General features: G+C 41.4%; 1 protein-coding gene and 1 non-coding gene across 2 annotated transcripts; both read left to right on the top strand.

Moving 5' to 3' along the window:
• The first annotated feature begins 379 nt into the window (after positions 1 to 379).
• LOC142873568 (small nucleolar RNA SNORA71) lies at positions 380 to 513 on the top strand. The gene has a single exon (XR_012921573.1). It is a non-coding gene; the product is annotated as a small nucleolar RNA SNORA71 (small nucleolar RNA).
• A 10,135-nt stretch (positions 514 to 10,648) lies between these two features.
• LALBA (lactalbumin alpha) lies at positions 10,649 to 12,398 on the top strand. The gene is made up of 4 exons (XM_012764918.2): positions 10,649 to 10,781; positions 11,097 to 11,255; positions 11,762 to 11,837; positions 12,338 to 12,398. Exons 1-4 carry the CDS (start codon positions 10,649 to 10,651, stop codon positions 12,396 to 12,398), a joined length of 429 nt encoding a protein of 142 aa, XP_012620372.1.
• Positions 12,399 to 14,018: the final 1,620 nt, after the last annotated feature.

Below are 14,018 nucleotides of genomic sequence, written 5' to 3'. Positions count from 1 at the left end.
GAAAATGACAAAACATACAAAGAAACAGCAAAACACAGTCTATTAAAAAGAACAATTTAAATCTCCAAAAACTGACCCTGAACAAGGGGCAATATGTAAATGACTGGACAAAGAATTCCAAATAACTATCATGAGAACACTCATTCTAGTTTATGATATAAAGTGTTGCCCAATAAGAAAAACAGTAACCATTAAAAAGAGCAGGAAAATGATGCATGAACAAAATGAGAACATGAACAAAAATATAGAAGCTATGGAGAAGAACCAAATATAAATTCTGAACTGAATAATAACACAATAACTGAATTGAAAAACACACTAGAGGGATTCAATAGCAGACTTGACCAGGCAGAAGAAGAATCAGTCAACTCAAAATTCCCCCTGCATTCGAAAGTGATCATGGGCTGCCCGTGCCCAGGTCATTGGTAGTGCAGAGAGAGGAATCACTGAAAACATTTCCCCATGTTTGGAGGGTCCATTCCTGTCTCTTCCAAACCCTGGGACTTTCCCACATCTCCTCCCTCCCTCGGCACCAAACAGATCCTGTGGAAATTATTGCTTGACTTGTCTACTAAGCTCTCTTTGCTGTGATCTTGAGGGCAGTGTCTGAGTTTTGTGGCTTGCTTTGTTCTGTTTGCAATCTGCTTTGTCAGTGTGGGACAAATGAAAAGCAAGAAAGGGAATGTCCCACCATTGTAAGGGGATAGGACTCATTGCATTTTGGAGTGTGTGTGTGGGGGGGAAACGCTGAGTAAGAAACTGGCCCAGGGGTTGAGGGTGGGAGCAGATTTGTTTTCCACCCCTTCAAAGAATTCTTCAACAAGTGACTTAATTCTGTTGGTTCAGGGCTTGTGTGGCCACTGGGGAAGGGTTTCCCCTCCAGTTCTAGGTAAGCAGGCAAGGACCAGAGATGGGCAGAGCAGAATTTAAGTGAGGGATTTATGGAAGCAGCCCTTACAGAGCACCCTGCTGGGGAAAAAACAAACAAACAAAATACAACAAAAACACATGAACAAAAAATTCTACATAAAATGCCTGATATTGGTTATTTGTGCCTTCTCTTTTTTTCTTGGTCTCATATAACATTTATTGATTTTATTATATTTTCAAAAAAATCAACTTTTGGCTTTTGTATCTGTTTTCTATTCTCATTATTTTCTGCTCTTTATTAGTTCCTTCATTTATTTACTTGAGTTTATTTTCTTCTTTTTTCAAGCTTATTGAAGTGGGTGTTTAGCTCATTAATTTTCAACCTTTCTTCTTTAATATCTTCTGCATTTAGGGCTAGTATTTCCTTATATGTCATGTTTTAACTGCTTTATTATTCTGAATATTTTTTTATTTTGTACCCTGACAAAAATAAAAGGAAGAATCAATAGGTCAAAGGAAAATGGGCATTTACTCAGGAGTAGGGGTTGCAACCGAGGTAGAGACTACACTGTCCCCGCCCCAAGAGAGGCGAGGAGGCTTACATTTATAGGGACTCATTTAGATTACATAAATTGTTTGTCAGATTATTTTATTGGCGGATTAAACAAAGAACTCTTTAATCATCAGTAGAAGGGTGCATTTGTGTCAGTTGGTAAAAAACTAAATACAGTTTGCAAAGATTAGGACCAGTTTCCTTGTATTGTGTATTGTTGAGAGCACAGTTGTTTGTGAAGGAAATACCTTTCACAGTTCCTTCGTGAGTCTCAAAATTCATCAGCAGTTCAACATGGAGTCAGTAGCCCAAGATGGAATGACTGAGGTCAAGTTTGAAACATTGCTAAGCTCACAATTTCCAATGTTTTGGTCATATTATAAAAAAAGTGTATTCTGCAGCTATTCAGTGTAGTGTTACATATATATCTATTAGGCCAAGTTTATTAATTGTATTCTTTAAGTTCTTAGGGGAATGCTTTAAACTTTTCCTCATTCAGTATGATGTTTGCTGTGGGTTTGTCACATTTGGCCTTTATTATTCTGAGATATGTTCATTCTATGCCTAGTTTGTTGAGGGTTTTTATCATGAAAGGGTGCTGGATTTTGTCAAATGCTTTTTCTGCATTGATTGAGATGATTTTATAGTCTTTGTTTTTGCATTTGTTTATGTGGTGAATCACATTTATTGATTTACGTATGTTGAACCATCCGCATCCCTGGCATGAAGCCACTTGGTCCTGGTGGATTATTTTTTTGATGGGCTGTTGAATTCAGTTTGCTAGTATTTTATTGAGGATTTTTGTATCTATATTCATAGGGATATTAGTCTGTAGGTTTTTTTGTTGTTGTTATATCCTATCTTACCTTTGGTATCAAGGTGACAGTGGCTTTGTAGAATGAGTTGAGGAGGATTCCCTCCTTCTTAATATTATGGAATAATTTCTATATTATGGATACCAGGTCTTTGTAGGTGTGATAGAATTCAGCAGTAACTCCATCTGGTCCAGGACTTTTTTTTCTTGGGATTTTTTTATTAGTATTTTAATCTCACTGTTTGTTATTGGTATGTTCAGGAGTTCTATTTCTAACTGGTTGAGTCTTGGGAGGCTGTTGTTTACAGGAACTTGTCCACTTCCTGTACATTCCCTAGTTTATGCGTGTAGAGATTTACGTAGCATTCATGGATGATGTTTTGTATTTCTGTAGTATCAGTTGTAATGTTATCATTTTCATTTCTGATTGAGCTTATTTGGGTCCTTTCTCTTCTGTTCTTGGTTAGTCTAGCAAGAGGTCTGCCAGTTTTGTTTATTGTTTCAAAGAACCAACTTTTAGTTTTGTTAATTATTTGTATTTTTTCTTTTTCAATTCATTTAGTTCTGCTCTGAGCTTTATTTATTTTCTTCTGCTGGGTTTGGGTTTGGTTTGTTCTTTTTTTTCTAGTTCCTTAAGGTGTGACATTAAGTCATTAATTTGTGATCTTTCTGTGTTTTCAATGCAGGCATTTAAGGCTAGGAATTTTCCACTGAGGAATGCTTTTGCTGTGTCCCACAGACTTTGTTAGCTTGTGTCCCCTTTGTCATTCAGTTCAAGTATTTTGTGCAGAATTTTTTGATTTCCATATTAACTTCATCTTGACCCACTAATCATTCAGCAGCAGGTGGTTTAATTTCCATGACTCTGTAGGTTTGAGTGTTTCTCTTGTAATTGATTTTTAGTTTTATTCTGCTGTGGTCTGAGAAGCCACATGGTATGATTGTGATTTTTTAAAATTTGTTGAGACCTGTTTTGTGGCCTAAGATATGATCAATATTGGAGAATGTCCCATGTCCTGCTGAGAAGAATGTATATTCTGTAATTTTGGGTAGAATATTCTGTAAATGTCTGTATGATCCATTTGATTTACAGTTTGGTTTAAATCCATTGTTTTTTTCTTTATTTTTTGCTTTGATGATTTGTCAAGCTTTGACAGTGAAGTGTTGAGTTCCCCTGCAATTATTGTATGAAGGTGCTATTTATTTCTTTGCTTAGCTCTAGTAAAATTTACTTTATGTATCTGGGAGCTCCTGTGTTGGACAAATATATATTTATGATTGTTATACCTTCTTATTGGAAATCTCCCTTTACCATTATATAATGACCCTCTTTGTCTTTTTTCACCTTTGTTGGCTTAAAGTGAATTTTATCTGCTATGAGAATAGCTACTCTCGCTTTTTTAAATTTCCATTTATGTGGAAATTATTTCCCCCCATCCTTTTATGTTGAGTCTGTGTGTCCTTGTGATTTAGAGGTGTTTCCTGGAGACAGCAGATACTTGGGTTGTGTTTTTTCATCCATTCAGGCAGCCTATGTCTTTTGAGAGGTGCATTCAGTCCATTGACAATGGTTGATATAATTGATATGTGGGATGTTGATGTTGGTCTATTTATTCTGTTGGGTAGTCCCTTATTGCTTTGTTTTACCTCTTGTTCTGTCATTTTATAGGAGTTGTGAAGGTTTTTTTTGTTTGTTTGTTTTGGTTTTTTTTGGTGAGTTTACACTGGTGGGTACCTGTTGTGCTGTTTTGTGTATAGTGCTGTTCTGAGTATTTTGTGCAGGGCAAGTCCAGTCATGGCAAATTCCATCAGTGTTTGTTTGTCAGGAAAAGACTTAATTTCTCTGTCAATTGTGAAACTTAGTCTTGCAGGATACAAAATTATAGTCTGGCAGTTGTTCTGCTTAAGTCAATTGAAATGGAGCCCCAATCCCTTCTGGTTTATAAGGTTTCCACTGAGAACTCCGCAGTTAGTTTGATGGTTTTTCTTTGTAGGTTATTTGATGCTTTCATCTTGCTGCTTGCAGAATTTTCTTCTTCATTTTGACTTTGGTCAAGTTGATTACTATGTGTCTTGGAGATGACTTATTTGCTATGAATCTTCTTAGTATTCAATGTCTATCTTATATCTGTCTGTCTGAATTTCTGGCGATACCAGGGAAGTTTTCTTCAATATTTTTTTCAAATAGGTTTTCCATGTTTTTAGTTCTTTCTCTTCTCCCTCAAGTATACCTATAATTCAAATGTTAGTTTACTTCACATAGTCCCATGTCTCTCTTAATGATTGCTCCAACTTTTGTATATTCTTCTTCACCTCTTTGAATGACTGAATTATCTCAAGAGCCTTGTATTCAAGCTCTGAGATTCTTCCTTCTTCTTGGCTTAGCCTGTTGTTAAAAATTTCTTCCACATTTTGAAATTCCCTAAGTGACTCTTCCAATTTTTTAAGTTCTATTATATCCTTTCTTATGGTATCTAGCTCTCTAATGACTTTTTCATTGATTTCCTGAAGTATGTTTTGGCTTCTTTTTGTTGGTTTTCAACTTTCTCTTCAATTCCATTCATCTTACTTGCCATCCATATTCTGAATTCCATTTCTGTCATTTTGGCAATTTCCTTCTGAGTGGGGTCCCCAAATGTATCTGCACTGTGTTCCCTTGGGGTTGTTCAACTATTTTATTTTTTTATGTTACCAGGGTTCTTTTGCTGCTTTCTTCTCATCTGGCTCCCACTCTCAGCTCTGGGTTAATATGATTGCAGAACACTTATTCTCCTTTGGTGATCTCTCTCTTGAACCAAGTCTAGGAGTGATGGCTGCTTAGGCTGGGGGTTCCTGAGTGAAATGTTGAACCTCAGGGAGGTTCTGCTGGCCCAGTGGTAGTGATGGAGACTCAGTACTGTGATCCTGGCATCTAGGCACAATTCTGGAGTCTCAGGGATGGAGTTGCAGGCCTGGCAGGGGCCCTGGAGCTATAGGGCAGAAACTCAGACTCAGGCACAGTGAGAGCTTCAGAGCTGGCTCTGGGAATTTTAGGGGCAGAGTAACCATTATGGTGGGGTTTTTCACCAGTGTGGGGACTGCTGATGCCCTGTTGCACAGTCTCAATGGCCTAGGGATCTGTGTAGCCAGGCCACTTCTGCTGTTTGGCCTAGGTTTCCTCCTACATCTAGAATGCACTGATGCAGTCACCCCAGACTTCCCAAGTGGTTCCTGTGGCATCTGAGACTCTGCTCTGTTTGGCTCCCATACCAGGGAGGAGGCATGCTCTGTCCCCAGTCATAGGGCACTACACAGGGGAGCATCTGTTCTTTTCCCTGCTTAGTGGAGGTGATGCAAAGGCTATTGCTGGAAGGCTGGATCTCAGACAGACCTGGTTCTGTGCACCAGAATGATCAGGATGGAGTCAGTTGCACAAACCTGGTATTGGCAGGCATCAGCTCTCTGCTGTACCTCCTCCATGGTGGAATGTCTCTGCACAGACTCTGAGCAGCTCCCTGATCAGTCCAGAGGTCTGCAGTGGAGGAGAGAGACCCCTCATAGATTGAGCTGCTTGTAACTTTTGTTTTTCTCTTATAAAGCAGTGTCCCTTTAGGTTGCTTGCATCCTGCTGTCTTTCCCTCTTCAAAGCAGTGTGAACTGTATTGGAGCCCCTAGCTTAATCTCCAAGATGGTGGATGATACTTGTGAGAACCAGCCATGCCCTATTTGATTGAGTTGGTAGCTGCTAAGATGAGCTATAGAGTTGTTCTCCCTGTCAGTGGTTGATGCTTGCAGGATACAGCCAACTACAGAGATGTTCTTTTGTGTCTGCAATAAGTTTTAGTCCATCAGGCGGAGTGCTTGAATACTCCAGGATTTGGGAAGGGCCTTGTAGTTCCCAGAGAGTTGCTTGGACCCCCCCCCCCCCCCCGCAACCCCCTCCCCCCAGCAGACGTGTGTGGAGGGGCAAGGCTGGGTGTGGTTAGGTTGTGTGAGTCTGGAAGGCTTTGTAAAGCCTCAGCAGGGCTCAAAGATCATCTTTCTGGCCGGAGGGGGACCCACTGAGAGGAGGGCTGAGGACTGCTCTCCAAGACCAAAAGGCTGCTTGTGAGGAAGGGGCTGCACTTCCTAGACTGGCTGTGGGGAGTGAGCTCCACCCCTCTTACTTGTCCCTGCCCTCCAGCCCTGAATGTGCTGCGCTTGGTTGCTATGGCCTCACAGGCTGAGATCCCCCCCACAGGAGGACTTGTCTTGGCCAACAGTGTGGCTTTTCTCTGGGTGCTTCCCCTGTTTGCCTTGTCTCGGACCCCTGCAGTTTTCTCCCATTGGTTCTGCCCACATGGGCTCCCTCACCTCCCAAGTTCAGCTCCTAATCCCCACCCCCACCCATGTGTCCTCCAGTGACCCACTCAAGTCCTGAGGTCACAAGAGCTGGCCACCATGTCTGATCCACTGGCGTGTGTATCCACAAAATGCTGCAGGCAGGGAGATCCTAGATGGGGTGCCCTGCAGGTCCCCACTGGGGCAGAGGCCCCAGTCTCTGTGCAAACTTTACACTGCAGGATGCGCCAACTGGGCCAAATTCTCAGCTGAAAGTACTCTCCTGGTTGCAGTGGTAGGGGAGGGGCAGGGAGAGATAAGAGTCTGAATGGAAGAAAGCCTGCTCTCTGGCCTCTTGGGTCACTCTCCTTGGAGGGGAACCCCACTTGGAGTGTCCAAGCTCTGGGATCACTCAAGTTCTCCCTACAAATATGTGGTTGCTGCAGTACTTGGGTTTGTGGGGGTAGAAAAGCTTCCCAGTAACTTGGTAGCCTGCTGATCACTGAAGGATTGTGAGAGGGAGAAAGGGATCTCCCCTTATCCCTTCTCTGGGCTCTGAACCTCCCTGGGTTTGGTCCTTGCCATTATCTTTTTTTCCTTTATCCTCTTCCGTCTCTGCCTTCCAATTTCCTCCATGAGGCCTCAGCAGGCTCTGGCACTTCTCACTGAAATTCACCTGTGCTGTACCCCCCCTCCTGGCTCCCCTATCCAAAACCCTTCCTACTCTCTGGGATGGTCTGACAAGTGATGTCTCTGGTCAGCCATTTTGCCCATCCTCCCTTGGTTTAACTTTATTTTGAAAATAAAAAGTTTAATTATTTTTCTAAAAGAAAAGAATAAACAAGGAAGACTTGTCATAGTTTTAATAGATATCAGAACATACCAAAAAGCCACTGCAATGAAATAAAAAATCAATATTTATGTTAGAATAGACAAATATGACAAGTTAAAAAGAAGAGGGAACCCAGATAGAATTATAGATGGATTAAAAAATTTTTAATGAATAGCAAAATCATATATATATGCACAATAATTAATAAAAATACATGGTAGATTGTTAATATGAGTTAACAGCATGATATGAGGCAGGGAAGAAATGAGGAGGGGGAGAGCGCAGCCAACTCAAAAAGTAAATGAAAAAGCATCACATTAACAAAAAATAGGACGTAAGATTCTATTAAAGATAGTGATGGAAAATTATATAAAGATATGTTTATTTAAAAATAAACATTTTATAAATTAAGAATGAAAATATCTATTAAGATATGACAGAAATTTTATTACCTTTTTGGTAATTACATGTGTATCAGTTTGTTTTAGCTAATATTCAGTTAAAAAGGTAAAATTCATCTTAGTTAATATATTTTAAAATAATTTGTGTATTATAATTTACATTTGCATATGTGCATTTTTTGTTGATACTATTCCCAATTCATAGAAATGAATCAATGATTCATGTAAGCATAAAAGCAGGTATAGAAATATGTAGAAAATCCAAATACAACAATTCAAAATAATCCTATATTAATTGAAAGCAGACTTTTGGTGTGGTGTACGTGAATCCATAGTGCTAAGTAACTTTGCATGGACTTTTGTACAAGCAACTAAAAAAGAAAAGTGCTAAAAGTGAAATCACTCCTTTTCCAAATCTTAATTGCTTCAATTAACTCTCGAATTCAATTAAACATTTGTGTGAAATTTAGGCTTCAAGTCCAAGATCTAGCTTCATTTTCTACCTACTGATAATTTTTCTCAATTATGGGAGGAAGTAGAATAAGGTGAGGATACTGACTGTAAGAAGTAATAATCAGTGTTACTGTGGCCCTCAGTCTGTTCCCTCCAAAGGGTAGCTGTGGCTCTGTCTGTAAACTACCACTCACCTACAAACTACAGTTTCAGATGGCAAATGTGCTTTGAAAGAGAAGCTTTTGATTCTTTAACTTTTAAAAATCCTTTAAAAAGATGATTCCTGGTTTTAGAAACCATGATTTTTACCACAGCATCTGAGGGAATGAACATAGCTTTCTGGTATAGTTCTGAAAAAATCCAGAAAAGTGTCTGCTAAATGCCTCTTCACCATTTTGATTCAGATCTTGGCCTCCTCCGCAGGGTTCCCTAACCTAATCTCAAGCTTTTCTGCATTATGTGTTTGTGTCTTTCCATATGCTTCCTCTTTCAGTGCTGTAATGATGGCTCACTGCCCTCTTTTGGACCATCTCCAAGAAGCTACTACATCTTTCTCTGAATGTTTGCACTTGTTCTCATTAGACATCTCTTCTCCTTTTCAGATGACCCCAGATGCCCTATTTTACAAACATTTCTAGGGAAACAATGGTTCTTCTTGCCTGAGGCACATTCATTTTCTTTTCTGTGCTTAGTTGTGATTCATGACCTGTGTGCTGATTTTCACTGTGTACAGAGAAGCGCAGAGGCAGAATCAAATTCTAGGCAAGCAGGCCGCTGCCTTAGATCTTGACTTGGCTGCAAGTGTAGAAAGCCCCTGTGATTCCCGAGACCCTGGCTGGCCATTTTACTTTATTGTAGGTACTTAGTCCATACCCAGGGCAGGAGGCATTTTACACAAGACTCCACTGCTGGAAAAGCTAGTCCGCAGGACTGGCTTTTCTTATTGGTCCCTCTCCCACATGGTCCAAGGTCATCTGCTCACTCCCAGCCATACTGTCAACAAAACTTGCTTAGTGTGATAGAATGCCTATTCCTGTTGTGTGCCCTTCCGATGCCTCTGGGTGGAATAAGGAGAAAGGCAGTGGCAGCAATTTGCTGTATTTCTGAATATGTATCTCTCTGCTATCAGGACTTTCTGCTCATCCCACTTGGCACACCAAGATCCCCCACACTAGTTTCACTTGTGCCACTTCATATACTGGGTTGCCCATGGTATAGAAGACAGATTAAACTGAAAAGAATTTTCCCTAAGTCAGAAGACATATACAAGATAACAACATGGAAGATCTTCAGTTTGTAAGCATTAAATAGTTTGACTGGGATGAATATCCCCTGAAATATAAGAAATCAGGTTTAGATATTGGAATAAAGCAGATGAGCCCTGGCACGAAGGAGGCTAACAGGTACTGGCACAATGACATGAAGCTTGATGCCAGCAGATTAAAGGAATTATTCAGAACTAGTACCCTCAACTCTACTTGTTCAAGGGCATTGGCCTTATAGCTCAGAGCCAGAAACTTGTTTTGTAAGCTCCAGATACTGCTTGTTCAATCTTAAAGTGCTTTATGTCCAATGTTCCCACTGGCTTAGGTCACCCTCTTTATAACTTTCTGTGGCAATCTGCTAGGTTGTCTACAAGTTCCTCTACTAATGAACCAGTATAGCACAAGTTATTAGTCCTGGGTTTACACAGTGTCTTAATTCTACTGTAGTATCTGGTTATTGATGGTAGGGGTGGTTGGGGGTGGGGAACCTGATAATAGGACATAGGATAGCTAGGTATTTCCATACAGGCTTTTTGAATTGCCCATTTTCCTGAAGTAGGAAGTCTAGGGATCATGTTATATCTGATTCTCACAGTCTACATCTCCATATTCTATCCCCATCTCTGAGACCTCAGCCATGAACCACCATGTCATGGGACTCTTTCTGGACTTTTTTCCATGGCTGGGTTGGTTGGACAAGTGCCAGCTCCGATCCTGGGGCCATCGCAGGTGATACACTCCCTTTTTACATTCTGTATTTCCCTTTCTAGGAGAAAAGGGGGAATTGGCCATGGATCCTTATTGTATTTTCTGATTGCCTTTTTTGTATTGCCCCTGAGGCCTCCTTTGTTCCTAAAGTAGCTGGGGACACCTTGCTTCCTAGAACCAACCATATAAGAAACAAAGGGGTAAACAAAGCCAAATAGGAAACAGGATCATGCTTAGAACTCTTTCTGGGTAGAGAACAATTGGGGAAGGGAAAGGAAAAGTAGGGTGAATTACGGAAGGAAGCTGGCAGGCTCAGTGTTTCTGTCTTGGCATCACCAGTTTCTCTTCATCCACTTCCTGGATATAGGGCCAGGGCCTCTGGGGCTTTCTGCATGAATAAAAGGAGGTGAAGCTGAGTGGTGCCTTCATTCCATGTTCTTGGGGGCAGCCAAAATGATGTCCTTTGTCCCTTTGCTCCTAGTGACCATCCTATTCCCTGCCACACAGGCTGTTCAGTTCACGAAATGTGAGATGTTCCATCTCCTGAAGGACATGAATGAGTATAGAGATTTCACTTTGCCTGAATGTAAGTTCCCTGCTCCCTTGTTTCTTCCTATTCCTCATTTGCTTCTTTTCTCCATCCTCCTTTTCTTCCCTTTCTCTCCTCCACTTTCACTCAGTGATCTAATCATTTCTTGTCTTCTTGGCTTATATGTGTACTCTTTCATTTCATTTATTCTTCTATCCTTCCTTTCTCCCATTGTCTGATCTTTTTTGGAACTCTTCTTCTTATTTCATCAAGATACTCTGTGCTTTGCCATCTTTGGAGATTGAATAGAAAGCATTTTTCTGCTCCTCAATTATGCTCATCCTGGACATCTCTTTTTCATCTTTCCTTCAGTGATATGTACTCTATTTCATGCCAGTGCTTATGACACACAAGCCTTAGTCGAAAATGATGGAAGCACAGAATATGGACTCTTCCAGATCAGTAATAAGCACTGGTGTAGTAGCGACCAGATCCCTGAGTCAAGGAACATCTGTGGTATCTCCTGTGACAGTGAGTAGCTTCTATAATCCTGTTTCTCTGGTTTTCTGGAGCCTGCCCCCGGGATAATCTCCTTTTTGGTGTCGAGCACACATCTGGGTTCACTGCCTTGGTTGGACTCCACAAAAATTGTGGGACTTGAATTGACAGTAAGAAGCTGTTAGAAGCTGAGTAAGAAGCTGTTTAGATTTTTCGTGATCACCAAATCCCCAGACTGTGCCCTGAAGTTCGGGGGTAAAATATCTGAGTTGTCTGGGAGTCTTAAAGTCTGATACTCTGCATTTTCAGATGCAGATGATTCCTCCAAAGATGTACCAGGAAGTCCCCAGGCTAAGACCAAACTAAGATCCAGGGGGAGACATTACTGTATTGGTCTTTTCATACAGAAAGACAACAGACTTTGAGTTGAGAGAAGAACCAGACTCACTGGGTCCAGGGAATAGGGGAACCCATTACCTGATTACCTTTATGCTTAATACTTCTTAGCTCTCTAATTCTTTCCCTGCAACTCCTGCCAGAGTTCCTGGATGGTGACCTTACTGATGACATAGAGTGTGCCAAGAAGATCCTGGACATTAAAGGCATTGACTACTGGTGAATCCTCATTTTATTTTCCACTTCCCCTTCCTCCTGCCCCTCCCTCATTATGCCAGTACCACTTTCCTCTCTCTCTATCTCTTGATCACTTAATCTTGAATATAGTTTCCAAAACAAAACTCATCTAGCAGAAGCAGGTTTACATTTTTAAGCCTTCCTTGCAACTTCCCTAATAAGGGATTTGCTAATGGAGGGCTGGAACCCAGGCCTCCCCTCACTTGGTCTTGGGCCTCTAATTCCACTTGTTCAGTCCTATACCCTAAAGTAAGCCCTTGGTATCATTGCTCATCTTTTCTAGCCCTACAATTTTCTTGGATTATTTTTTGTAGGTCCTACCCCACTATGTGGCTTAGTGTTCCTTGTTATCTGGCTGGGAAAGTCTTTCTGTAATTCTCATCCACACTCTTCCACCTCAGCCCTCCTGGGAATGAAGCTGGATGGAAGTTCAAGGTAAGATCCAGTCAACCAACTCACCTTGTCCCCTTCTCCATTGTCAGGTTGGCCCATAAACCACTCTGCACTGATAAGCTGGAACAATGGAACTGCGAGAAGTTGTGAGCGTCTGCTATCCTTGCCTCTCCTGCCCTCTCTATACTCCTGGAACTTCTCTTCCCTAATGCTACCTCAGTTTGCTTCTTCCTACCCTCCTGAAGCTGTCTCTGAGCCCTGGGCCCTGTAGTGACACCACTGAACTCTTCAGAACTACTCTCCGGGGATGCACGACTGCTGTACTAGACTTCAGACCTTCGATTAGTGCCCCCGATGGCACTTCAACTACAGAAGTAGATTCCACCTCTGTCCTGAATAAAGGGCCTGATTTGAAGTCACTGGCTTTATTTTCTTTTTGGAGGGAAGGGCAGGAAGTAGGGTGAATGGATGGACACTGAAGTTGTAGGTCGTGGCCACCTTCTGTCTCTACTGAAGAAGAAGCAGGCTGACCTTTGCAACATAAAGATGTGGGTTACTTTCTGTACCAATTCAACACACTTTGATTGATCACCTTGTATATTCAAAGAACTATAAAGGGATCCAAGTTTGGTTAAAGGGGTCTCTTCCCTCAAGGACTAATAGGAGAGATAAGATAAACAGTAATAAATTGTTATAATACAAGAAATAGTGTTATAAGCATCATAAGAGAGGTTAGAAATGTGCCCTGGGTATTCACAAAAGGAAGACTAATTTATATTGGGAGGGGATGTTAGAAAAATGATCAAGAAAGGAAGCATTTGGGCCAGGCGCAGTGGCTCATGCCTGTAATCCTAGCACTCTGGGAGGCCGAGGCGGGAGGATCACTCAAGGTCAGGAGTTTGAAACCAGCCTGAGCAAGAGCAAGACCCCATCTCTACTAAAAAAAAATAGAAAGAAATTAGCTGGACAACTAAAACTATATAGACAAAATTAGCCGGGCATCGTGGTGCATACCTGTAGGCCCCCCTACCTGGGAGGGTGAGACAGAAGGATTGCTTGAGCCCAGGAGTTTGAAGTTGCTGTGAGCTAGGCTGACACCATGGCACTCTAGCCTGGGCAACAGAGTGAGACTCTGTCTCAAAAAAAAAAAAAAAAAAAAAAAAAAAAAGAAAGGAGGCATTTAAGCTGGTGTTGAAGTATGGGTGGAATTTTGGTAGAGATGTGCGGTGGGAAAGAGACATCATGGACGGGGACCCAAGAATCTGAAATGGGTGCCTTGAAGGCTTTGAGGGATTTCTTTATTCTTTGTGAAGAGCTGTGAAAGGAACCCTCTCTTTTCTCTGGGAGCCAGAGATAGAACAGGGACCCTTACAGTCAGCTCAGTGATTATTAAGAACCTGGAATCCTTTGGTTTGAACCCTCCACTCTATCATTTCTTCTTGCTCTTTGCTTGCTTTTGAGGAGGATGCTTGCAGAACTTTATTTATTCTAATGATGATGAGATTTGCGAAAGAAGAAGAATCAGGAGACTTGGGTCCCAAAGTCTGTTTCTGCTACTCATTGATGGTCTGAACCTGGGCAGTTCATCTCTGTTCTCTGTGCCTCAATCTCATCATCTTAGAGTGAAGGTTTTGGTCTGGATGGTCTTCTGAGATCGCTTCCTGCTTTGACAATCTAGCTTTCCAAGATTACAATTTAATTTGCCACATTTCTGAATTAGTGGGGGATGAAATTGTCATCTTCTTTCTGGCTTCCTTTCCTTCCTAAGAT

Source organism: Microcebus murinus, chromosome 10 (assembly GCF_040939455.1).
Source record: "Microcebus murinus isolate Inina chromosome 10, M.murinus_Inina_mat1.0, whole genome shotgun sequence".
NCBI lineage: Eukaryota > Metazoa > Chordata > Mammalia > Primates > Cheirogaleidae > Microcebus > Microcebus murinus.
This window is presented reverse-complemented; position numbering and strand designations above follow the sequence as displayed.